The sequence below is a fragment of the Petromyzon marinus genome, chromosome 22 (assembly GCF_048934315.1).
Source record: "Petromyzon marinus isolate PM22_M1 ecotype Great Lakes invasive population chromosome 22, UKy_Petmar_22M1.pri1.0, whole genome shotgun sequence".
Classification (NCBI taxonomy): domain Eukaryota; kingdom Metazoa; phylum Chordata; class Hyperoartia; order Petromyzontiformes; family Petromyzontidae; genus Petromyzon; species Petromyzon marinus.
The window spans coordinates 18,979,956-19,007,666 of NC_133688.1; the positions used below are offsets into that span (position 1 = coordinate 18,979,956).

At 46.7% G+C, this 27,711-nt stretch overlaps 1 protein-coding gene and 1 non-coding gene across 4 annotated transcripts; one reads left to right on the forward strand and one right to left on the reverse strand.

Annotated features, from left to right (window-relative positions):
- Positions 1-1,305: 1,305 nt before the first annotated feature.
- Positions 1,306-23,209, forward strand: GCLM (glutamate-cysteine ligase modifier subunit). Of its 3 annotated transcripts, none has more exons than XM_076068821.1 (10): positions 1,306-1,498; positions 1,694-1,947; positions 5,130-5,189; positions 5,506-5,593; positions 6,740-6,796; positions 9,358-9,384; positions 10,033-10,235; positions 10,777-10,891; positions 11,316-15,014; positions 20,332-23,209. In XM_076068821.1, exons 2-9 carry the CDS (start codon positions 1,810-1,812, stop codon positions 11,477-11,479), a joined length of 852 nt encoding a protein of 283 aa, XP_075924936.1. In that variant the 5' UTR covers positions 1,306-1,498; positions 1,694-1,809; the 3' UTR covers positions 11,480-15,014; positions 20,332-23,209. The 3 variants fall into 3 exon arrangements, with proteins under 3 accessions (XP_075924936.1, XP_032814605.1, XP_075924937.1); XM_032958714.2 differs by having other exon boundaries at positions 1,739-1,947; XM_076068822.1 differs by lacking the exon at positions 9,358-9,384 and having other exon boundaries at positions 1,309-1,498.
- Positions 17,854-17,942, reverse strand: TRNAR-UCU (transfer RNA arginine (anticodon UCU)). The gene is given in 2 exon segments: positions 17,854-17,889; positions 17,906-17,942. It is a non-coding gene; the product is annotated as a tRNA-Arg (tRNA).
- Positions 23,210-27,711: the final 4,502 nt, after the last annotated feature.

The following is a 27,711-nucleotide window of genomic DNA, read 5'->3' on the forward strand; positions in this document are numbered from 1 at the left end:
GACTTTTTAAAATAAATAAATATACCGTTTAAAAATAAATAAATTTATGCAAACCGACACACCTGACGACGACCGTTTGTGTTATGGTCGAAACGTCGTGATAATTTTTATTGTTTTATGTATTTTTTTATTGTTTCCCTTCAACGTGACTTTACCGAAAGAGCTAAGAGTATAATAATTACTTATTCAAGAAAGCCACACTCATTCCAATGACTTTTTCAGTAGAGTCCTGCATTTATTTTATTTTTTAAAATAGCCATCACGGCCTCGCTAAATAAAAATTGTTTCACAAAGTAAGACTTAGAGAGACCCGGATGAGTCGCGTTTTGTAAGAGTTACCTGGGTAAGCGAAATTACAAAAGTAAAAACAACAAACAAAAGTAGAGCAATTAAGTATGTAAACAGAAATCAGAACAAAAACACTCACGTGAGGAATCAAAAAAATTGCAAACAAACCAATGCTTAATCAAGGCTGAATATTACATTCTCTGCAGAGCAAATCGGCTCTGGCAGATTGCCTCTATCAAACAACCATCCAGCCACATTCACTTGACCAGCGTTATTTACAAAGTACAGAGTATGCTCAAACAACCCCTATTCTTAACAGCATGGGAGGGCCTTCATCCAGCAGTGGGTTTACAATTACAAAAATTGATGTATTTACCACATATAATGAACGCATTCATCGAATCCTCATGCCAAATGTATGGTTATTTTGTCTCTGAAACGAGGGCATATATCAAGGAATCTTATTTTAGCAAACATGTACAATACAGCACTTACTTGACTGTGTAAGGTTGCTGAAACGTCAACAATTACCGTGTGTACCCCCAACTATTGCTTGCTTTAAAATACGGGGGGTGGGGGAGGGTTGAAAGTGCTTCCTATAATCCAGAGAATACGCTGAGTCAATCAGACACAAGGGGATACGTTACACGGTGAATTGACATAGGAGCAGTACCCCACCTATTGCTTTAAAATACGGGGGGTAGGGACGGGGGTGGAAAGTGCTTCTTATAATCCAGTAAATCAGAGGCAGGGGGATACGTCACACGATGAATGGGCATGGGAAGCAATGCCTAGGAGTAAGCCAGCCCTGCTGCTCGCTGCACCCACGTGCTCGCGACCCTCGCCCCCATGTAAACAGTTACCTACTTGCCGGAAGCAGCGAAGCTTTACCCTTATATGCCATCGACCACGCCCCCCTCGGGGGAGCTCCTCACCCTCCGATTGACTCGCGAAAGGGGGGGAGGCGTGACCAACCCGCAGGGCCCGTTGGCCACGCCTCCCTTATAGCCCCTCCCTCTCCCCGGCCCTTCAGCCTTGCCCTTGCCTTGCCCCCGCCCTGGCCCATGCTCGGCACCCCCACCCCCCTTTGCCCATTGGTAACGAGGGACCGCGGCGGTGGCTCTCGGAGAAGAAGCACGACAAGGAAGTGGCTTGCTCCAAGCAAGCACCTCGCAGACTCAAGCCTCCGCCGCACTCTCCTGCACATCCGGTACCCCCCACTCCCCCTTGCGACCCACGTGGTGGGACCCTGCCGATTCCTCACTCTGCCCCATCAGCAACGTCGTGCACTCTCCGCTGCTCGTTTGCTGCTGCTGCTGGCGGCGTTGGGTGCAGTGGACACTGAGCCCTCCACCTGCTTTGCTTTCGCCCCCTTCGCTTCCTTGCCTTTGCCCGACGTCTGTAGGTTGACTCCCGACTGTGGTTATCCGCTGCACCGCCCACTTAACAGCTCCTCCTTATCCACTCAACCGACCTCCTGGACTGCTGCCCACAACCACCACCAGCAGCAGCATCGTCATCATGTCTGCTGTCACTGCCTGTGGCCGGGGCTCCCACGGGTCTGCCCTGACCGCTGCCCGCACCCTCACCGTGCACACGGGCAACGTGGTGAACCGGGGCGCGCTCAGGAACAAGTACGGCTCTTCCCCCAGCGAGGAGGTGAGTCTGCACGCAATCGGGTCCCTTTTAATGTGACCAGGTGTTTATTTTGTGCGCTGGCTATGTGTCTGGTCTGATAAGGCTGGTTCTGGGTTGGGTGTCAGAGTCTGGACTGGAGTTGGTCTTCATCCCGGTCCGAGTGTAGGTGTGTGGTCTGTGTAAGGTTTGGATATATGCATTGGTCTGGTTTCGATGTGAGTGGTATAAAGACGGAGTTGGTTTTATCCGTGGGTCTTATTGTGGTTCGAATTAAGACGTCTTCTTTTTGGATCCGTGTCAAGTCTGGTGTTTTTCTTGGTTTGGGTTTCGTTTGGCTCTGTCTAAGTCTGATTAAGATTGAGTCTGCTATTGGTAGTTGGTGTGTGGGTCAAGTGTGTCAGGAACATGTCAGAGCTCTAGTCTGGGTTGGTCTCAATCTGGTCTGCGTTTTTTTGTTGGCTTATCAGCAAACATTGTCTCAATCCGAGATGCTTATGGAGTACAGGTCATGCTCGTGGTTATAGTGGCCAGGCGATGTGGCCACTATAACCGGTTCATTTACGGTGAATCTTGCCCATCCATAGCAAAGATGTAATGGTCTCGTGGGAACTCTTTCGTGAGTGATTGTGCCATGGTCATTTATGCATCATCCTCTGCATCTGTCAGCTTGGGAAACTGCTTAGTCATGGAAGGCGTGGGTTCACTGAACGCTTCTTGTCATGCTGAGTCACCTCAATGGTGCGCAATGCAGCTTGGTGGGTGGGTCAGGTGGAACGCTTTCGAGGGAAGACGGACCTGTGGATTTTAATCAACAGTGGCAAGTACGGGCAGCGCCCTGCTAAAGGGTGGCGTTTACAAGCATGGGCAGCTCAAGATTAATTTCGAATTGATAAAAAAAATACTTGTAACGACCACAGTGATCAATACTCCTCCACATTACTGTGTGTGTAATATGCTCCCTTCGCTTGTCTGCATTGAACAGAGAGAAATACATGACATACACGCTGCTTTTTGTGTTTAGTTTCTTGTCCTTACCTCTCGTTTAGCACGGTTGGCTACGTATGGGGCGAAAGAAGTTCAACATGCGTAGATACATACACGTCTGCCCTACACCTAATGCATATTGATGGTCATGAGTGAAGTGAGTCATTGTCCGTGGTTTTGATTCGTATGTCACAATAATAACGATAGTAATTTTCATCCCTTTGTCAAGCCACCGCTGGACAGAGGCCTCCAAACAGCGGTGTAAATCATGGGATTTGTTTGAGCATACTGCTGCACGACACTGGTCAGTGTGAGTCCATGACCGGTTCATATACCAGCCGCCACTGATGGTAGCCGTAGCAGTCGGATCGAACTCTGATGACCACATTTGCGGCCCATTGTGCTAACCACTAACCACTGCTCCTCACCCATACGGCATAAAAGGTTATACGCACCAATTGAACACTTGCCATTGGGCACATCGGTACGTTGCTTTCGTGGAACAAAAACTGAAATGTGTGTTAAGAAGTATGGAGAGGTGCTTCCTTGGAATTACACCGAGAGACAAAAAGCGGGAGGCAGGGATCGGAGAACAAATGCAAGTTATAGACATCATATTAACAGCTGAACAGGTAAAGTTATAGACATATTGACAGCTGAACAGGTAAATCCCACTGAGCTATTCGCTCTTTTTCAGAGGCGACCTGGCCACACATGATAGCTCATAGAAGTGACTTATATCGTACGTCGGGATTTATAGTAGTAGCCAAATAATCTCAAAACGTCTTTCTAAATGTGGAGGTCAAAATCATCGGAAGACCTGGATACAAAAAAAAACACGTGACCATGGGGAGGGAGAGACAAGCAAACTCCAAATATACAGCAGGCATCGGGGTCGGCATCGAACCCATGACTTCCTGTACACCAGGCGAGGTAGTTAACATCTCACCATCGTGGCGCCCATCTCACATGATGTTCACGTCTCCTCAAGCCGTGCAATGATGGATCAATTGATTAATCGATTCTTAATTCCTGTGATACGTGCATCCAATCGGCAGTGTATGTCGGAACGTATAGTCGTAGCCAAATAATCTAAGAACATGTTTCTAAATGTGGAGGGAAAAACCGGAGGACCCGGAGAAATATCCACATGACTATGGGGAGAGAGACACGCAAACTCCAAATATACAGCAGGCGTCACGTTTTGGATCGAAGCCACGACCTCCTGCATGCAAGGTGAGGGAGATGGCACATTAATGTACCCTTTTAAAGCAGTATTGACGGATGTGTGGATTTTTTTGGGTTTATATTTAAACTTATACTCTTTGGGGCTTTCGGTAAAGTCACGTAGATAGAAAAATAATTTAATAAATCGCGACGTTTCGATCGCAACACAAGCAATCGTTTTCAGGTGAAGAAATACAGCAGGCGGACTGCTGAGGAGTATGAATTCCTGCAGTAACGAAAGCTTTAAGTCAAGGTTTTTTTATTAAAAGTTAAGAAAAGTGAGTGGGCTTTTGGCAGGACGCGTCATCACTAGAAGGGACGATGGGCCGGTGGTCGAGACTAATGACAGAGTTGCAGCCAACGAAGCGAAGACACCCGAGAGGGCATCCGCTGTGGAGACAAAGGGATGAGATGGAGTCGGATGGATTGTCGCACTGCGGAACCCTGATGGAGGGGCAATGGCTTCCTGAGACCTTCATCCAGCAGTGGATAGATCAAGTAAACCCATAGCTTACAACATATAGGACTTGTAAATTATCCATTCCCATGCGTGATTCGCTGCATGTGATGTGAGCGTGAAGATCCAATGTAATCGATGAAGTGATTGCATCAATGCAACCCTTTGAGCAGCATGTTAATATCCTGCCCTACCATTACACCATCGGCAAAAGAACCATATTTTTGTTAAAATGTGAAATTGGCTTCTGATGTCGGAAAACATAACGGCCCTCAACTTACGCCCAGCTTTCTCCCAACCTTGCGATAAACCGAATTATCAGACGCACGCCTGAATGCCTAGTAGTATTGAATGAATGCAGCTGGTCTCCGCCTGAATAAATGAATGAATGCAAGGGATTGGCTGATTCATAAAGCAAGGATGTATCGGAGTCCCCAAGGCCAGCAATGGAAACCCTTTTTACAAATCCCAGACTCGTGTCCTCCTTTTGTGTAAATTTTTGCATTAACGATATCCTCCCCCTCTCCTTCTGCAGTTGGTGGACTGTGTGAGGAGCACGTTATCCGACTGGGCTTCAAAGCTCGACGGGGGAGAGGTAAGCACCCCAAGACATCCTTCACGACACGGTCTCCAGTCCGTAGTTAGTTGTGCTTATTTACTAATTCCAGTGTTTCACCTGGAGTTTCCATTCAGACAGAATCCTCTCATTTACAAGGGTTGCTCAGGGTGTCAGCCGACACATGCCTAGCAAGCACATTCATGGCACGTGCGCACGTTTTAAATCTGTGACATTTTGTCTATCGTCTCTCGTCAGTTCTCTTGATGCACCCTGCCCCTATTCCGCTCGATGTTTTGTTTTGCGACCCCCGACGCATGTGCACGTGTCTCTTTATAATTTCGCTCGCGATCAGTCGCCTTCGTGCCTGGCCCAGGACGTGTGCGTATGCCCGGGCACGGAGAAGATCAGTGCGGAGGATCGTGACGATTTGAAAATAACCGGTACGGCCACGTCGGTGTTAATGGGGGGGGGGTAGGGATCCTCCTTTAGGGGATATCAGCCCAGGAGTGTCGAGGCGGGGCGGGGGTGGTGCTGAGCCCCCCACTGCTGAAGGTTCAGCCCCCCCTTCCTAAATTTATAAAGTGGAGTGCATTTGTTATCATGTACTCTGTTCTAGTTCATCTCCTATTTGGAGTCTTGAGCCAGTGGTGGGAATTACAAATTCCTTTTCTGGGAGCAAGGCGATCCATAGGACAACCGCTGTTGACTGGCCCCACTTTATAGTACTAATTTTATCGACCCAGAGGGATGATAGACTGAGTCAACCCCTAGCGAGGATTGCAACTCGCAACCTTCCGATTGCTCGCCGCTTGCCGTACCGCTGAGTCCACCTGGTCAGACTCATTATTTCCAGGGAATTGTTTAACGTTTTTAAAATATTGGGTTTTTTTGGCTTACAGTCACTTGTCAAGCCTGGTTTCTAGTTGACTCGGCATTGAGTAGTTAACCTCCCGTTTTTAAACCTGCTCATCGGGTGTAATAAATTGGTGTGCTCAGCTCAGCTCATTTTCCAACTAATCATTGCATGATTCATTTGTTTGATTTTTCAATTAACTTGGCTCAATCCCAGCTCTAAGAATTTAAATTTATTGTTATAACTGTTATGCAATGAGCATTTCTCTGTAGCAGAGCGTGTGAAAAATCTGTCCACTACCATGTGTGAAGAAGGGAAAAAAATGTCAGTCACCGATCATCTAGGAAACATGTTCTGTGATAGCTTCTTCCACGGGTTATTCTCCAACACTAGCAGCGGAATAAAAAAAAGAGAGTTACAATACGAATTTAACATGGAATTCTTTATTTGTTTTGTTGCTAAGTAGAATAAGGCATTTTTGGACCGACGAATTGGGTGGGGCATGATGAGCGGAAGGGAATTTTTATTGAATGCATTCCTGACCCCGTGCACAAGGTTTGTGTTGGCACCAGGGACATTTTTCGTCCAGCTGTATTTGGAGGCTGACAAGTGGTAACTTCTAATTCTTTTGGCGAGCGCTTATGTGTCCTGGACTGTCTGAATTCATTTATCTTGGTAAACCTCCAGTTACTTTTGTTTCCGCTGACTCCCCTGTTCATTCTCTCTCTGGCAGCCAAGATATTTTTGCTGGGAGGCGATGCGCAAGTCATTAAGCCGGCCGTGGAGAAAGGTACAGCGCAAAATCCATCTCTTCCCATCCATTCAAACTTATGTGCTCTCGTACAGCTCGCCAGCCACCTGCGGCTGAATAATACAAATTATGTGGGTCATTGCGGAGCCGTGGCGCAGTGGTTGGCACACTGCGCTTTGAATCTGATTCCCAGCCATTGGCTAACATCAGTGGCGAGTGACATCTCAGCCGGTCATGTTCCATCACTTCACCATCCCACACTGACCAGCGTGGTGAAGTATGGTCAAGCAACACCTGCAACTGGCATGGTGAGAGCCCTTTATCCAGCAGTGGATTTACAAAAGGCGTGATCAGTATTTGTTCTTCATTATTATCAGCCATGGCTTCATCCACAGTTTGGCGAAAGCCTCCTTAAGCCACTACCACGGTTCTGGGATGTAATAATTCACCTGGTGCCTGCACATGAAAATGTAAATTGTATGGAAATCAAAGTACATCAGCACAGGAAATCTACACAACCACAGTCATCCACTTGTTCAATCTTGGTGGCTTCAATCTCAGAGACAGGCGATCAGGAGACGGCGTTTTAGGCCATAATTACCGCTGACCAGGAATTTGACTTGTGTTGATATAACCCAGAGGCTTTTCTCACTTATCGGTCAAGATTCCGGGATTTAATTTGCTTGTCTATCAAATCAAGCCTGGTGGAAGACAATGGCATCTGAAGAGTGTCATGGGAGTGGCGTAATCCATTCAACTTTAATTACATCTGTGCCTAGTATTTTTCCACAAGACAAAATTCCATCCTGTGCCTTAGTTCCAGATGCTTTTATCGCTTTAACAGAAAAAATAGTAACAAGTGAGGCATCCAGAGATGTTGGTTAAAACCCATTGATGTGAAAAACACATTTGTTGCTGGTGTATATCCTGGAGCAGACCAGAGGAGCTAATTCCTTCTTCATACTGTAAAGTGAGCCTGAGTGGTATCATCATCATCGGCCGTGGTCAATCCACGGCTGGATTGAGGCCACGCCAAAGTTCCCACCACCTCGTTATCCAGTGGTGTGTTAAGCCACCAAGCACCTAGACGTGAGCTTGTTTCACTGCTCCATCACCTCGGTGGACGTGTTCTCGGATCCGTAATAGAGGTTTTTTGGGAAGATCGCGTAAATGTGTCGTTAAGCCCGCCACCACCCGACACAGCAAATGACTTGGATTTGTAAATATTGTCGGTTTACTCCAACGCACCGGTGTGCTGAACTAGTAACTAATATTTACGTGATCTAACCCAAAAACCTTTTGTGGATAATATTGGTCGCGACAGCCTACGTGTTAAAGTGTTCCATTCGTTGGCCGACACTCCGTCATTACACTAGACCACTAGCCAATGTCCCTACTTGTGTCATTATCCTGCCTTACCTACTCGAATCCATGCATGCCTCTTCCTGTCTCTCGGTGCACTTACAAGCATGCACGTCCACTATGCTTCTTTGCACACTTGGGTTTTTAGTTCTATAATTTTCGATAATTGTTGAATAATCGCAGCAATCTACAGCCTTGGCCATTCCCAAACCACAGTTTCCTCGGGCACAGTACTCCCCCGCCACCCACCACCATCCATCGCCCAGTGCGGCGCAGGTCTCCGTGTGGGTTAATGTGCTTGGCATGCCTTGAAAGTGTAACTCGTCGACACTGTTATCATTTGCCAAATATTCATCATCACTATATTGTTTGGCCGTCCAAGGATGGGTTTATATTGCAGTAAATCTGAAATATTCAATAGAAAAATTGTTCAGCTCATGATTATTAATAAGGAGGGGGGGGTTGCCCCATGTGGAGTGATGTCACCCGCTAATGGTTATTGGGCAGGGGTGCAGCATGTGGAGTGGCGTCACCCGCTCATGATTATTAATGAGGGGAGGGGTGCGGCATGTGCAGTGCGCGAGCTTCTTGTGCGTTCGTGTACATTTCCACGTGGGCATGAATATTAATGAAGGGGGGGGGGGCTCTTTTGCAGTGACGTCATGCACGGATGTAGCACTGTGCTGCGTAGATTTATTTTTTCCGTCACTTTCTGTAAAGAAACGTCATATTTCAAACGACTTTGCGCAATAAATGATTAAATTCAGCTCGACCTTCCTCTGCATTAGTGTAAAAATCCCACCGCTCATGAATATTAATGAGGGGGTGGTCTCGTGTGGAGTGACGGCACGCGCGGGACGGACAGACATTTCTGGGTGATTATAGTAGGTAATTAGCTGTGGTCCATCTACGGCTGGACAAAGGCCACCCTGAGCCACAACCGCCTCTCGCAGTACTGTGCTGTAATAGTCCACCCAGAACCTGCACGCAAATTTTTTTTATTGTATGCAAATCGAAAACGCATCAACAAAGGAAATCTACACAACCTTAACTGTCTCTGTTCAATCTCGGTGGCTAAAATCTCAAGAGGCAGAAGATCAGGCCGCAATGGGCAGTCACCGGGAATTCTATTTTTGGTGATGTCATGGGCACAATGTAGTGTTTTTCACGTCCGACCTACCCCGTGTTTTTTTTCCTCCCTCCCGTGTTCTCGCATTGTACGTTCGGCATGACTCCAGTTCCTGAAGAAGCTCCCAGCACGCACGGTGAAACGTCGGACATCGTTACGAATAACACGCGGCACAACCGGAAAACGCATCGGAGAGCAGTACAGCGAATCACGAAAAAATTGCGGAACATTAATTTGTCGATTCTTGGAGGATAAATGATTTTATTACAATTCTGGCACGTATACAAGGTGCACATTGTGCTTCACAGCCTTCCCCCATAATGTATGGCTTTCACGCTCGTAAATAAATGTTTATAAAATGTATCGACCTCTAAGTGGTCTTTGCCTATGACCAAATAATTTGCCTGATCTCGTTAGATCTCGGAAGCTAAGCTGATTTGAGCCTGGAGAGTGCATGGATGGGTCGACCGAACACGCATTTCTGGTTGTTGGAGGCTTCCGTGTAGTGGCGCGTTGGGCCGCAGAGAGCAGTGCGGCAAATTCCATGGTTGTACTTCCCTTCCGTGCGCCCACGTCTTTGTTCTCCGCCTTCGCTAGCCCGCACTCCCCAGCGTCATGACATACGATCAAAACAACCTTCACGACCTGCACGGCGTGGGGAGGCCCTCATCCAGCAGTGGATTGGACAGATACATGTTACACATTTACATGCACAAACGATGACGAGGATGTCGACGGCGATGACGACGATTGTGAGGAGGATGATGTGTGCGATGGTCCGCAGCGTGCATGGCTCTGGGCGTGTCGCTGCTGGACGCCGTCGTCCTGGCGCCGCCGCCACTGCCCGAGGAGGAGAAGCTGACGGCGGACCGGCTGTCCCCCTACTGGGCCGAGCTGGAGAGCCTCATCGCAGCACACAAGGTGGCGACCATCGGCACCTCCGACCTGGACAGCCAACTTCTGGAGGAGCTCTACCACTGGGCACAGGTGGGTGGCTGGCTGGGTGGGTGGGTGGCGCTATTGGGCAGTTTGAGGCGGTCGACCTCAACAACAGAGGCCTGGCGAGCGGCGCTCACAACAAAAACCAGAGCAAAGGGTGGATAAAACGCAGCAAGTTGGCACAGTGGAGCATCTGCTAGTCATCTCAGTAAGTTAACTCATAACACCTGGGCTTGCCCCATGACCCCCTGCCAGTGAGCTTTTGACACCTCACGTGACCTTAACGCACAGCAGCTAGCCCGTCGTCATTCCCTAATGCTCAACAAGTCTCATTCATTCATCGCGCATAGTTAGCGAAGGACTGTTGCACCAAACTTGTTACCTCTTGCGACAGCATTCGCATGAACTGCTCTAGCTGCCATACACCATTGTCTCGAGTAATTTGTTTGATCCACGGATACGGGGGCGACCACGGGCGTGGCGGCATTCCTTTGAGCATCTGTTGAAATTATTTCCGTTTGGTATCCTGCCGTTGCACACCGCTTCGTTAACGCGTTTCCTTGGTGCACCTGCCCTGCGCCGCGCGCAGGTGAAGCCCGCGAGCAACCAGGTGAACCTGGCCTCCTGCTGCGTCATGCCGCCCGAGCTGACGGCCTTCGCCAAGGAGTACGACATCCAGCTGTTGACGCACAACGACCCCACAGGTGCCTCGTCGCTCTCTCTCGCCGCCGGCGCGCACCAACCTGAGCGGCCAGTGAATCGTTGCGATTCGATTCGGGGTCGTGCATCGATTTGAGGATTTATCGGTTGTCCAAATTTTTCGCCTCCATGTATACTGCGAGGGAGGCACTGTGTGAATAATTGATGATGATGATCACTTTGGTGTTTTGTTGCTATTATCAATCGGCGTTCTTCTTGAGTTTCGTTTTCTCAATCATGCTAAATGTAAGAGAATGTCTTTTTTTTTCTACTTTTGTATAAATTGTACAGAATGTATTATCGCCTGCATGTTCTATGTGTGTATTGTGAGGGTGGCAATCAATTTTAATAGTATTATTGATGCATCATATTAAAAAAATACTTTATTTATACGCTTGTGTGTGTGTGTGCGCGTTAAACATATTCCAGAAATTCTACCGACAAAGTCTTTCCAGGACATGGTGGCTACTGTGGCGCCTGAACAGGCAGAGGTGTGGACGCCTCTATGGGTCCTGCGCTACTCGGTCATAATCAAGTGTCGCGGGGTCCTCAAGTCCAAGGGTTATTTCCTGCAGGCACGGAGGGACGCCTGAGTGAGGAGCAGTGAAACCGCAACTCCAACTCCGGCAAGCTTCGCCAAAACGGCGCCAGCAAACCTTGCCGTAACCATTCGCTGTTTGGGGTCGTTGCGTACGAAGATTTACGAAAAAATAAAAACATGCATAAAATGTTCCCCATGCCTGCTTTAGCTGCTGCTGTCACCAGCCCTCTACAATGAACGATCACTGCTGGATAAATTAATAAAATGAGTTTCTCATTATTTTAAACTATACAAATATTTTTTTAAAATCTTCTTCCCATTATTTACACTTTTTTCTACCAAATAACTTTGTATTGCATTTTTAACTGCACCCTTTGCTGCCCTCCTGTGATTAAATCATTGTTATTTAATCATGTGAGATTCCAGTGCAAGTCATTCTTTATTGTCATCAGTAACCGGAATGGATTTTTGTTAGCAATATATATTTCACAGATAATTTTCGGGCTTTGGTATGTGGTTGGGGGGCTGCGCCACCTGCGCCAAATTATATATCTTTTCATGAAAGCTATCACAAGATCTTAAAAAAGCCGCTTCGCAAACGGATGGAATCGCTTTGGCAATTGGTGCTCGGTAGCGTTATTGAGCGGCAGTTGGAACCCAACAATAAACGCTGTAATACTGTGACAGTGCATTGGTCGCTATTGGATTTAGCCATCTGCCCCTTAACTTTTAAGCAGTGGACTGGCTGCAACATGAAGGATGCCACATGTTTCAGCTGGGCCAGCCACCTGCTACACGTGCAGCCTATTTGTTAATCCACTGCTGGATCAAGGTTTCCCCACACCGTGCGCTTCCGCGGGGGTTATTTTACCGTACTTCACCATTCTGGTCAGTGCGGGTTTGTGAAGGTGGGGAGCACTGCGTGTTTTGTGCATGGTGGTCAACCAACCAAACACTATCCATGATCAAAAACCCCGCTTAGCATTTGAGATCTGACACGATCGAGAGCATTGCCATTGGTTTGGTCACAGGTGCCAATCCATCGGTTACACGACCTTAACCGCAAGAGCACACGCATCGCTCTTTGCTGTTGTGAAACCACGTGCATCTTCGTTCGCGATAGATCCCTGCCTATTATTTGGAAAGGTATGAGAGGCGTACACATTTTTTCGGAAAGTGACACGCCGCGGTGGCAATGGCATGCCTTTAATCCAGCGCTGGAGGCAGTGCTTGGTAATTGCACAAATGCTGTGAAACTCGAGTGTCGAGATGCCATCGCCTGGCTTGCCAAGAGAAGGCTGTACAGCATATGAGGACTCCACTTGTTCCGTTTAACACGTAGTCTTTCGCGACCAGATCGCGTGAATATACATTTGTCGTAAAATCCGCCACCGCCTAACAGCCAGTTAGTAAGGTTTGTCACGTAAACATAACATGCCAATTAGTTATTCGTTCTGCACACCGATGTGTTTGAGAGTAAACCCACAACATTTACGACGTTTCGCTGATGATTACAACCAGCATCATCAGGCGATAGCAGGACTAACGACAATATTGTTCTCGACTGAAATCTCTGGTTTCCAGCATTCGTGGAGAGGTCTTGCTCGGTTCGCTTCATAGCACGTACCCTTTCCCACTGGCGCATCCGAGCCAAGCCAGCATGGGATCCACATGGTTATGGTCAAAAAATTTTCCACTGGATATTTGCTATGCTGAGCCGGAACCAAACCCTCAACCTGGCCTCGCATGACATCACGATCGGCTACCCGAGTTTCGATCCCGGTCACGACAAACATCAGTGGCGATTGACATCAGAACGGGTCCGAGGTGGCCCCCTTCATCAACCTGGGTGGTGAGGTATGGTCGCTCGCGTTCCATGCCCGGCCACGGCGTGCCGAGACCTTCATCCAGCAGTGGATTGATAGAGGACTGTCAATTCAAATGTAAGCGAGTGAGAGCCGTATTGGGACCCGTTCTTTCGAAATAAAGTTTAACCCATGGACTGTATCAAATGGATAAGGCTTTAACACGGATATCTCGGTATGGACTTTAATTCATGAAGATGCTATTGCTGTACGCCTTTTGTCGTCCTCTGGTCTAACACCGTTTGAGACGAGGCTCAAAAGAAAGCTATCTCTGGTGTGGACCAATCAGTTTCAAAGACAATGCATATATTATCAGTGTTTTTTGTTTGCATTTTCACCACAAGTATTATGGTTAATGCAGACATGATTCCTTGTAAAGGTTTTCAGTTTGGTTTTTTAACAACTTAACACCTGTTTTGTTGTTCGATAAAAGGGGAAAAGCTTATCATGCAATTGCATTCTTGAAATGCTCATATCACATACTTTGGAGTAGAATAAAATTTACCCGAGTTCAAACTATTCATATGTGTGCTGTATATATACTGTATAGCCCATTGTTCGTTGGAACATAAATGCATTGTATTGTAATTGATCCAGCAGTGGACAGAGACTGTCCGAATTAGACCATTCAAATGCACACGCACAGTCCTCTCATTTAACATTGTATGTTTGCATATTATATACTTGTTATTGTGTCACAAGAATATAGTCTTTTGTCAATCCACTGCTGGATGAGTGCCCTCCCCACGCTGCGCTGGTCATGGGGGTTATGTAGCCATACATCGCCACGCCGGTCCAGTGCCGGTTGGTTGAAAGGCAAACGTCCATATAGGGCCAGCAGATATGCGTGACAGCTGATCGACAGGAGCGCATTGCATTGCCGCAATGGTGTGTGATGGCCAGGGATGCGCGTGCAGAATGACGTGCGGCAGTTAATCAATAAATCAACGATGCAATTAACGCCCGACCAATCACAATGGCACAATCTCCGCAAAGATCCCTCCGCCAGTGTCATCAGGCTGCGGTACTGCGGCAAAAAAACATAGTGCCCCCTTGCGCCCAGCAGAAGCAGCCATCTGTACACGTGATAAAACTAATAATGGTTCCGTGGCGCATTTACACCTCTTGGTTCTTACAAACCGCAGTCTCATTGCGTGCTTCACATTGACCGTAATAACAGGGTCGTTAATCAATTCATTCACAGTAAATCCACTGCTGGATGAAGGACTCTCCACGCAAGTGTCGCTGGTCAGGGAGATGGTGGTATTTGACCATACTTCACCACGCTGGTCAGTGCGGGTTGGTGAACGGAGGGTGGTGGTGGTCAGGTCCGGTTCAGATATCACTCGTCACCGATGTAAGCCGTGGCCGGGATTCGAACTCAGGTCTCCGGGTTCACGTCTTGATGCGCTAACCGCAGCGCCACCTCTCTCTGCACGTTGGTGTTCAGGGAGAGAGTCACAGGAATACCTGAGCGTTGGGCAACGTGCCGAGCAGCTTGCTGTCGCTGCATTCGCTGTGAACACCCCCGGGGCAATGTGAAGTGTGAAGTGAGATCACGGCAGGTGGAGGTGGCCAGCAATTAGTTATCTGCGCAACCGGCACACGTATCGATCTATCGATCGGTTGGTTGGTTCGTCGATTGCTTAATTGCGATGGGGTGTGCTCTCAATGTGGATGACTCGGTCACAGCAAGTGGAGGAGGTGCCTGCGTTTGGCCAGGTGAGTGACCCAGGTGAGTTTGGTTGATGAAGGTGAGTTACACAGCTGTGTGGTTAATATATCTTGCGTCATCATCATCATCATCAGTTATGATATAATCCGCTGATATATGAAGACCTCCCCCAAACTTTCGCCATGTATCACGACCCTGCGATGTAAATAACGCGCCTCGTGTCTCTAATGCCAGCTGATTCCATCGCTCCGTCTCTTCTCGTTCGGCGGGCGACCTCTGGGGCGCTTTGCATCTGCGTAAAAGCCATACGACTGTCGGCTCAGTGGTAGTTGCAATACCTGTGTGTGATATAGCTGTACCAGTAAAGACAAGGAAAGGACTGATGTGGTACAGGATGTGAAGCTGATTGGACTTGCCGATGACCAGCGGTGTCAAGATCGGCCTCTGTGGAGGAGGCTCGTAAAGGACGCTACTGGGCAGTTGGAGGCAGTCGCCCTCCAACAACAACAACGGAAATCAGAGGAGCGACGCTCACAACAGCGAGCGGAGCGCACGGAGGCTAAAACGTAGCAAGCTTGGCACAGTAAGGGGCACAGGTGGTGAATCTGTGAGTCAACTCAGACTGAAGAGTGTGCTTGGGCAGGGTACGTGGCTGAAAGGCACGCTGGCCGATTGCCAAGCATAAGTACTGCGTGGCAGCCAAAGTACTGAACGATTCCGTCGAGGAAATGAAAGATGAAACCATCTCGGGCGAAGGTGCTTAGTGAATTATTTGCAACGCAGGGTCGCGAGATGCTGGTGACATGGTGAGGGTTTTTTATCCATGATGATGAGCTGGCGAGTAACTGCTGCTGCTGATGATGATAGTGGTGGCGTTTTATGACGATGTTGATGAGGGTTTTATGATAACGATACAATTTGGTACTTAAGTGAAAAATAGAATGACTGATGAATAGAATGGATGATGACCATGAGGATGATTTAACGGTGGTATTGGTGGGAAATAAACAATGCCGGATTCACGATAATGCATCTTGGATTTATCAAACGTGGATGTCAACGGAGTGATGATGATGGAGTGATGAGAGTGTTGACATTGGTGCGTGATGATACAAAAACTATTTGGATCTACCAAACGGTGACATTGGAGGACTACGGTAATGACAGATTGTTTTTCATAGTGGTACCATTGGTCACGGATGACGATGATACAATTTGGATCTATAAAATAGTTATGATGATGAAGAGAGCATTAGTAAACTTATTTTTTGGGTGGCATGGTGGTGCAGTGGCAACGCTTGTGCCTCAGAGCAGGAGTGTCCTGGATTGGATTCTCGACTGACGTCTTTCCGTGCGTAATTTGAATGTTCTCCCCTTTGTATGTTCTGGCCCAGTTCAACTTGGGGTTTCTTCCGGGCAATCAGATCTCCTCCGAGTTCTCTGGTTTCCTTTCGTAAGCCAAAAAAAATTCGAAATGAACATACAACGTAACTGGAACTATATTGACAAAATATCCTAATGATAAAATACTGTATCTGCAAATGACTAAATTGGGATTAGACGTGGCACTATACTGCGAAAACTTTGCAAGACCCTCCTGGGTAAACAAGCTGAATTAATAATAACTAAGATGGGGGACGATTATTGATTCTGACTCGGGACTAATAACTGCTGCCGACTCCACCAAATATACTATGGTGTTGATTTGAAGCTTTCGTGACTGCAGGAATCCATACTCTTTGGTTCTTTCGGTAAAGTCACGTAGGTAGAAAATAAAATAAATCACGACGTTTCGATCGCAGCAGTGGAACTGCTGAACACGCCTGAGGACGACCGCTTGTGTTGCGATCGAAACGTCGTGATTTATTTTATTTTCTACCTACGTGACTTTACCGAAAGAACCAAAGAGTATGGATTCCTGCAGTCACGAAAGCTTCAAATCAACACCATAGTATATTTGGTGGAGTCGGCAGCAGTTATTAGTCCCGAGTCAGAATCAATAATCGTCCCCCATCTTAGTTATTATTAATTCAGCTTGTTTACCCAGGAGGGTCTTGCAAAGTTTTCGCAGTATAGTGCCACGTCTAATCCCAATTTAGTCATTTGCAGATACAGAGGCCTCTCGTCCTCAAGCTTGCAGCACACAGCCCACTCAAAACCCGATCACACTCACCCGTCGCGATTTGGGGAATCACTCAAACAGACCAAGCAGCAGTTTGACGCGTAGTCTGGCTAATCGCCCGATGAAATCAGTCGTAATAATCAGCGAAACGTCGTAGCACTCGAATTGTAAATGGCTCGTGGGTTTTACTCTCCAACACACAACCGGTGTGCTGAAGTAAACACACTACAAACGTGCCAATTAGTGTGTTCACACTAATTGGCACGTTTCGTTTACGCGACGAACCTTACTAATTGTGATGTGTCGGGTGGTGGCGGTTTAACGAGACACATTTACGCGATCTAAACCCTCCCCCCAAAAAAAACATTGATTAATATCGACCAAGCAGCAGCAGGATCGGCATGACTCTTACCCCGAGACCACGTGGCGCCGACTATCGGCGTGCGTGCGTAACGGCAACAACCCAGCCGAGAATAACTCTCTGGGCGGGGTGCCCCTTTGCCGAACACGTGGGCCGGCCCTCTCTCGCCCTCTCTTTTACAGCACGGGGAACAAAAACACAGGCGGCAAGGCCCCGCCGGGCGCCCGGTCAGAGTCCACCAAAGTGGAGCGATTAAGAACGGAGACGACACACGAACGCCTGAGCCTCGCCTCCCCACGCGGGGCGTATCCCAAACGCTGCGGGCGTCTCAGAGCGCTTGGAAGCGCGTTTGTGTTTTTTTGATCGCGAAGCGTTGAGAATTAAAATAATAAAATACAAGCAACGACTCCGGCGGGACTCGAACCCGCAACCTTTGAATGTCTGCCTTCCAAACCTAGAAGTCCAATGCGCTATCCATTGCGCCACGGAGCCGTATGGACTCATGACCGCGGCCGGTGTCTATTTGTGCTCGGGCTGGCCGATTGCGCAATCGCGGGCATTGTGGCACGTGAGTTAAAGAGTCGATCGGTGACACCCTGCGCTCGGGATTGTAAAGTCGGGGCCTCCTGGGGGGGGGGGGACGTCATCGGTTCCCCCCCCCCCTGATTGTTTCACTTCTTATCCAATACACGTGGAAGGTTGGTGCCGCATTGAGACGCTTTAATGGAATGGGCGACAATTGTTACAGGAGCGGCAGGAACGGCGTGGGACGTGGTGGTAGGAGTGAGCACCTCCGCCGAGGAGATGGAGCGATTAAATGAGCGCGTGTTTGTTGGAATCGTGCGAGATGGGGAAGGCCTTCATCCAGCAGTGGATTGACAAAGGGCTATAGAGTTATTGAAGTGCAGTGTACGTGTCGAATACTGTACGGTAAATGAATATAACAAGTGAAGCTATACCGCATACGGTACAACATGCGAATCGAAATAAACGATTCGTCCACTGCCGATTGGATGCATGTACCACGGGAATTAAGAATCGATTCATCGATCTATCGATGCACAGCTAAGGAACACGTGGCCATCACGTGAGATGTGCGCGCACGCGGTGACGGGATGTTAACTACCTCGCCTGGTGTGCAGGAGGTCGTGGGTTCAATTCCTACCCTGACGCCTGCTGCTGCTGTATATTTGGAGTTTGCGCGTCTCTCTCTCTCCCCGTGGTCGCGTGGAATTTTGCTCCGGGTCCACTGGTTTTCCCCTCCACATTTAGAATCAACATCACGCGTTTAGAGTATTTGGCTGCTATACAGTTCCACATGATGATGATGATGATAAGCCACTTCGTTGGGCCATCATTTGTGATAGCCGGGTCGCTTCTGAAAAAAAGGGCTACACAGCTCAGTGGGCCATATCTGGTAATAGTAAACAAAAAGTTTAGTCTTTTGTTTAGATATTGTGAGGTCTTTGTTTCGAGAACGCACGCAAGTTCGAGACACCATCATCAATCACATTGGCTCCATAATACAAGGGTTTTTTTGGGGGGTTAGATCGCGTAAATATATAAATGTGTCGTTAAACCCGCCACCACCCGACACAGCTAATTAGGAAAGCTTGTCACGTAAACGGAACGTGGCCAATTCGCACTAGTACAGCACTAATCGGTGTGTTAAAGAGCCAAGCCGCAACATTTACAATCAGAGTACGACGTTTCGCCAGTAATTACAACTAGCTTCATCAGGCGACAGCCAGATTTGTGGGTGTGTCGGGTGGTGGCGGGTTTCAACGACGCACACATTTACGCGATCTAACCCCAAAAAAATCTGTATTATGGATGACATTGGTCGCGAAAGCCTCCTACTACGTGTTCAACCAATCACAGTGACTGTTAAAGCGAAGTGTGGCTTCGACAGGACACGTCCATGGCTAGAACGACGCTGGCCGAGCCTAACGGTGGAACGGCAGCCAAAGGGGACGCCCATAAATGACGTCACGCACCTGGGGGGGGGGTCAGACATTTGTGACGGGGGAGGGGGGGTTGAATAAATGTGACGTCACATCAAAATGCGCAACTTTAAATAAATATAGAATTGTTATAACAACACTAATTGTTATAACAACACTTCTACAACACCAGAGTGCAGCGCCACATTAAATACGCACTACAATGACAATAGTTTAAAGCGATTTGAAGCACGTTTTATTTTCAAAATTGAAAAATTGGTTTGGGGGGGGGTGGCAGAGCTTTGTGACGTCATATTTTACGGGTGTCTGACTTTTTGTGACGCCGTGTGACGAGTTGGGGGGGGGGTAAAAATTCGTCCAAAATCGCGTGACGTCATTTATGGACGGTCCCAAAAGGATGGGGAATCGCACCCAAGAGGCGGGGTTTGACCGCCGCGGAGACGGATTGTGCGGCCATGAAACCAACTCGCGTCCAAGTGAACGTCGTAATAAACTTTTTTTAAAAAATCCAGCGGTGAATTGATCATGGTCAGGGGTGGGCAACCTGCGGCTTTTTAAGGGCCGCTTCGTAGCACCAGACACTATTATTGCAAAGTAAAAACAATATATATGTTCGATAAACGGTGAAGGTCTTAAAGTCCAACAGTGATTTGTAATGTGGCTATTACAAATCACGCCGCGTGTGCCACTCTTAAAATAGTGATGACAATTTGTTTTGTTTGTTTGTTTACATTATTCATTAAGTACCGTAGACGTCTTCGCAGCAAAAGCTGGCTCTTCTTGCTGTTATAGTTGTCGAGTCCTGATCATCACGGTCGATGGCGGTGGTGGTGGTGGTGTTGATGATGAACGCCGTGTCTGTTTCAGTGCAAGGTGTTGGGAACTCGTGGTGTCCTCTCTCGCTCTCTCTCGCGCAGGGCGATGGATCGGTCTCGGCGTGGGCCGGCAGGTGGCGCACGTGGTTCGCGATGGCGTCTCGACTGTCGTTATTGACGGCGGGTTTCGGGATCGAAGCGGCGAGAACGAGTGGAAGAGTTGAAGTTTGGTGATGAGAAATCAAAGCTTTTGTCGACGCAGACGGTTTAACCCCGTATTCTTGTTGCAGGGAAATTGAGTTTTCAGGTCCATACGGCAACAACAAAACGTGTCTAAATTTCGATTTCAAGCTTTCGTGATTGCAGGGATTCATCTTATTGGTTCTTTCGGTAAAGTCACGTAGAAGGGAAATAATAAAATAATAAAAATAAAACAATTAAATGATCACGATGTTTCGGCCACAACACAAATAGCCTTCTTCAGGTGAAGGAACAGAACTGTCGGGACGACAGCGCTTCAGTGAACACTGCTAAGCTTGCCAGCGTCTTTTAAGCTGGGTGGGAGGAGCAGAGCACCTTGACAAAGGAGTTTACATATCAACAGAAGAATTGAGCATTGAAGTAGCTGTGTTAATGTGTTGGATTAGAAAGGGTGTTAAAGTCAGAAATTATCATGTAACTGGGAGATTAGCATGATGTTAGTGTGAGGGATTAGCATGTAACTGGTCACGGAAGTAGCTGTGATAAAGTCATAGTTTACATATCAACAGAGGCATTTAGTATCTTGACGCTAAAGAACTGCAACTACCCAACTATCATACAATAAGCCGATGTGAAAGAACTAAGTATAAACTACATCAATATAATAAATGTACTCAATATATTCTTCAATAAGTTGAGCTATTAACATAAAGTAACTGGGTATACACTACACTATATAATGAATACCATATAGTAAACTGATAAAAAACTAAAATATAAACTGCATCAATGTTATCCATAAACTCAATATACTTTCCAATCAGCTGAGCTACTAACAATAAGTCGTTATACATTACAATTCTATGTCGAAAAAAGTGGCAGTTTATTTTTTTCTTTTCAACGTTAGCACCACGGAAAGCGACGAGCTTTGTTCAGACGGACGAGTCCATCTATGCTCGGAACGGAGGAGGGGGGAGAGAGAGAAACAGCCACGATGCGCTGCTCTGTCCTGTGTTACGTTACAACGATGCTATAAACTAGACTACTATACATTGTAATGTTATACCTTCCAATCTAAACGACATTGTATAATATCGTATACACAGCCCAATGTAAGCTCTAACATGCATTATATTGATATGTCTCCAACTAAACTTTTTTCTACATTACACGACTATACACCGTAATATACACTGCCATAGACAAACCCCACCTTTGAATTATACAATGCGTTACTATACACTGCCCTATACTTTAGACTATAAAATATTAGACTTGTAATATTACACTATGTATTATTCTACCAACCCTACTGTATACCACACTGCTGTATAATCACTATACAATTACGATACTATATATTGCCTTATGAATTATGCTAAACATTACACTGTTATACTATTTATTATTATACAACATGCTATAAACCATACCATTGACCGTCGTCAATGGTATGGTGTTTCTCCCTTGTGAGGGGACTTTGTAGCAGTGACGTGCGGTGAGGTCAATGACTGGGGAGGCACTGGCTAGTGTCAGAGCCAGATTCACACACTGAGGGGGCGTGGCCTCACTGAGGGGGGCGTGTTAGACACGTCCCACTCAGTGAGGCAGATGTGATGGCTGCCTCCCCTGGTGCTTTTTCATTGCAGTTTCATGACGAGACCAGCGAGCCTAAATATCTTTATACACATACGTGAAATAAGTTACCTGGAGTATGGAAGGCGAGGACATGAAATGAAGGGGTCTACAAACATCACATTGGTGACATACTGAGATAGTAACAGGCACGCGCTTATTGCCCGCGCTCCATCCAGTTACTGAGGGGTTGCGCAATCAGAGGGGAGGCTGAACTCGTCGCTGCCTCACCTCTCGTCTCTTCCTGTATTTGCAGCGGAGCTCCGCAAATTTGGCGATTTTTACTATAAAAATTATTAGAATCGTACAGAAATTACATTTATAACACAGATCAGTGGGAAAATCTTAATATTTATTTTAGTATTCTCTTTTTTACTTTTCGTAACAGCTATTTTCATTGGAGTATGACAGGTGAGGCTTTGCCTCCCCTGCCTCCCCTGACTGCACGTCCCTGCTTTGTAGGATGAACGTTGCCATTTATAAGGGGCACGGGGTGACCACTAAGGTCTGAATTGGTCTGTAGGGCACTGATAAGGGGTGAGCAGGTATGTAGTGGTGAGTGTACTAGTGGTGAGTGTACTAGTGGTGAGTGTACTCCTGATAATGGGTTGGCAGGGATGAGAAATCAATGTAGCAACGTGCCTGACGAAGAGCGTTTTTAATCAGAAACATTTCATGATTTAACTTTTTTAATGTAAATGAGTTTATTTCGTATCACTAAATGGATGTTGAAGGGTGTGTTGTTACTCAACAGTTCATATGAAGTAACTATACATACGGCAATGTGCAAACTTTGTATTGAATAATTTGATGCAAACGTCACGTATCTAAATGCGTTGCATAAGTCGACGTTGTGTGTGTTGTGTTATTACATCATTGGGCAGTAAATTGCCTTCAACCTGTGTTTACTCTGCTCCATGTGCACAATTCAAAGTTCACCCACTCCATGCCGTGCACGCGATGTTTTCCAGGTCACAGAGCGCACTGTCTTCCTCTGCATATCGCCGCCGTTTCTCCACACACCGTCTTGAGATGCGGTCGCCCTTTATAAATACTACATCGAAATTGCGCCGCATCTCTTTACTCGGCCATCAGTCATTACTCTGTGCTTCGGTCAGACAATAAAGTATTTCTGGGCATCACAGTGACTTGTTTTGTCTGTCCAGTCTGTGCTGTCAAGCTTCGGAACGCTTTGCCCTTGCTAATAAGACAATCAGAATCGTTAGATCTATTTAAGATTGCTTGAAAACTGACCTCTTGCAACTGACCCATTTACCCTGCAGGTTCTGTTTATTTCCTGCTTTCCATACACAGAGACGCATTGTGATCTACAGACCAAATCCGCAACTTTACAGAAGTAAATTCTTATTCGAGCACTGCATGCGTACCCTGGTGGAACAAGTGGACAACTCCACTCTGCTACCAGGCCGTGGAATGGCGTACAACATTAAACGTACCATCGTAGCCGCTTTGCTTTCTTTGTTCGAAACGCCAAACAAAATAATAACGACATCCCATAACCCCTTATTGAAGTCAACGAGAACGCCACTTAATTTTACTTTCAAATAAAGTCATCGAAACACAAGGGCATCATTGTTTGCTGCTAATACCGTTTACAGAGTGAGCGCTGGTGGCACAGCGATCAGGGGCATTGCACTATTAACCTGGCCTCAAGTGAGTTCCATTGCTGGTCACGGTAGAACACCAGTGGGCGAGTGATATCTGAACCGGTCCTGAGAATCCACTTGACCAACCAGCAATGCCCAGCGCGGTCTAAGTCTGGTCAAACAGCCCCCATGGTCCATGTTCAACACGGCGTGGCAAGGCCTTCATCCAGCAGTGGGCTGACAAACGGTTATACAGCAACATTTTAACCCTGCACAGTACTCAAAGCATAAAATAACTCATGAGAAAATATGTAATTTTAGTCAATGTAAAAAAAAAAATATCAGTCTTTCAATTTCACATCTATGTGGATTAGTGTTTAATGAACTGTTTGAAAAATGTGAATATAATCGGATGCCCTGTTAATCGCAACGTGCTGAAATGTGAAGTTCCGTTATTCACTTTGTACTGCTTGGTTTAATTTCAATTCAGACCCTTTGTCAATCCACTGCTAGCAGCCTGTTGGGTTTTTTTCATACTATCAACATTTTACCAATACTAGTCACAGCAGCGTCTGTATAAGCAGGCCGCCTCTGGATCGGTTTTAACACTGCTGGGTCTCAGAGTCGGACTTTGGAAGAAAATACACGTCCTGCAATAGTGAATCTTCTGTTGAGCTTGGTATTGATGAAGTCCCCCTTTCGTCAAACATGTGGCAGGGAAGCTGATTGTCCATTAGCCCCGGTGCATAAGATAAAGGTGTTTGCTTTTTTTGGCACAGATAATGCAGATTTAGTCTGCCCCACTGCTCCCACGCAAAGTGCGTGACCTGAAATTCAAGATTATATTCAAGGACTCATCGACTTATGAACATTAGACTTACGCACTTTAAGAGATACGAACAAACCTGTCCGTATGTCCAGTTGCCTATTTGGACCGCGCAATAGATGGCGTTGGTGGCACCTACATCTGCAGAACGTGAAGAACCAGTGGCACCTACATCTGAAGAACGTGAAGAACCAGTGGTATCTACATCTGCAGGAGTTTATACAACTTTTAAAGCCATTCCTTGTGTTTATTGTACATGCCATACAACATGTTTGGGATCGACAGGAGTGAAGTTGGATTTACGAACAAATCGACTTACGAACAGACCTCTGGAAGATAACTCGTTCGTAAGTACAGGAGTTCCTGTATGTATGTGCTTTACCTGTTTCCAATTCCCACGAGTGCCATTTATTCAAACTCGAGTACTTTGTGTAATAGATCGGACACACATGTACATCGTACTCCCCGAAAAACGATCCTGCTTTGGAACAGGATGGAAATGTTCTTCATCGTTTATGTTGCGTCAAAGTAATTTCATTTAGGACACGAAGAATGAGTATTGTGTGTAAATAAGCTACATGTGACACATTTCATCCAAGCACAGTTAGAATCGGCACGCTACTGTAAAAAACATTGCGTAAATCGCAGCACACGGTGCCACTAAGTGGGAGTTAAAAGATAAAAATCATTCTACTTGGGAAAGCGGTAAGATACTCCGCTTATTTTATGGAATACATTTGTATCCATGTAAGCCGAGTTATCCTTCCTGTTTTTCATTGTAACCCTGGTAATAGACAATTGTGTACATATCTTACATACCATGACCCGATTTAGTCTTTATTGATTTCCTTCAGATAATGATACACTATATGATGATACACTATATAATGATATATGATACACTATATACACGATATCATGATACACGATGACACATAGCCCTTTGTCAATCTGCTGCTGGATGAAGGCCTCCCCATGCCACGCAAGTCATGGGGGTTATTTGACCATACTTCACCACGCTTGTCAGGGCAGGTTGGTGAATGCGGTGAACATAGATGGAACATACTACATGTGGAACAACGGATGTTGCCGCACTGTCCTCTGCTGACAACATAGCCCGGCAGCCTATAACACCTATTTTACATGATGGTCACCCATCTGAGCACTATTCAGGCTCAACCCTACCCTGCTTCACACATCTAATGATAGCTGATGCAATCCAGGTGCAATATGAATGGTCTATCGTCTGCTGCATCACTGAACCAGCCAATGGAACAAGGTTCATATCAAAGAGGAATCATACAAGAATTACATTCCCGTCATCGGCTCATAAACGAGTGACAGTTGGTAAATGACAGGAGCAGTCGGTAGTGTTGATATTGATCTGGAGGTTTGCTTTAGTATGGGTGACGAGGTCTTGTTCGAGCCCAAAGTGGCTGAGTGGTCTGGCCACTAGACCAGAACTAACCCCGAAATCAAGGCAGCATGCGTCAATTTCCACGGCTCGCCGGGATAAATGATTTACTCTGCAGATGTACTGCATGACGCGTCTATGTGCATATCATTCTACTCCCCAGGTAACACAAGACGCCCATATGGAACTTTATAGCATCTGAGTAACACATGTCCCTGTGCCCCCAAATGCAGATTGCTCACTAAATTAGCGTAACTTATGAATTGTGAGTAGAAGTAATACACGTACTGTGTACATGTAATGGCCAAGTCACCATCAACGTGCCCATTGTCCTCGGATCTCGGAGGCTAAGCAACATTGAGCCTGGCGAGTACTTTGCTGGGCAACCACCAGGGCTTGTCAGCTGTTGCGTGCCACCCCTTATTGTGTGCGCAATGGGGTTTCTCCAGCTTCTCCAGTTTCCTCCCACATAAAGTCAAACACTTTTTTTATTTTTTCAAAATGACCATTGGCCAAACATCACAATGTATGTGGGGCCCTCCATGAGAGAAAAAAAGGTCCTGGAGACTCGGCGGGTAATTCCTGGGTTAAATGAGAACTGGGATTTGCATGAGTTGTGTGGTTAAAATGTTGCTACACAAAACTGAAAACCACGAAAATTTTACACATCAGAAGTGTGAGAATGAGAGGGGGGTGGGGGGGGTGAGGAACCCCATGCCGTGAAAGATAAGAAGACCAAATGGGGGATGTCACTGCTGCATGCGGCCACATGGGCATGCCACGCATTTTCATAATTTATTATTGACGCTGCACCTCCTCCTCCCAGAGAGTCCGTCTCGAGTTGGCTGTGCAAAAGGAGTATTGTTTGAGATACTTCCCGAGTAAGGAAGCCATTGCAGACCCAATACGCAAGACGTTCAAAAACAATATAGTACTGTGAAGACAATACACACGACACATTGAGAATAAACAAAATTGAAAAGGCTATAATTTTGCTAACTATTGCTCCCTTTTATTGTTGACTTCATTTTGACCTGGGCGCCTCGCATCCGAGGTCCGAGGGCCCCTCATCTCAGAAAGGTCATCTGGCGCTTTGACCCGGGTCAAGTGTGGGCACTCCCACTTTTTTGACAGACGTCCGCAAATTGTGCCGGCCAATGTTCTGTACCCTCTAGATCGGGGTTGTCAAACTCAATCTGACAGCGGGCCGGTTTAGATTCAAACTCACCTCCCGCGGGCCACACATTTAGTCCTATGAAAACGAAAAGCACAATTCGGTATTAATTTACCGATTGAAAATCGGAAAGCGCGGGAAAAGAAAGTTTATTTTTCCGCGGCAGGGCGTGCCAAATCCCCGCCTCCGTTTCAATGCTCGGTTTAAATTAAGGTTGCATTTAGGTAGAAACTTAAAAAAAAGTAACAAATATAACTAAGTTGTACAAAATTATAACACGCGGCGGGCTCTCGAGAGTGGCTCTCTAAGGCTGCCCTTCTATTTACACTCTGCAAGAAAATTGCAGGGCGACACTTTTACATTTCTACCTTTGTACCGTATCCGTCAAAGCTCCCAGAGGGAACTAACCCCATTTTCCTCTGCTGTCCCTCACCCTGGGACTCGCTTTCCACAGCCATCCGTGATGTCGACTCCCAAGATGGTCCCTTTTAATCCCCACCTCGTATTACCGACTGCGTCTCGCTATAAGATGAAATGCATCCACTTTATCTGTGCGGCAGCTTGAGATGCGGTCACATTTAGAGGCGATGTTAACACAATGCGTATCCTGTGGTGATCCCAGTAA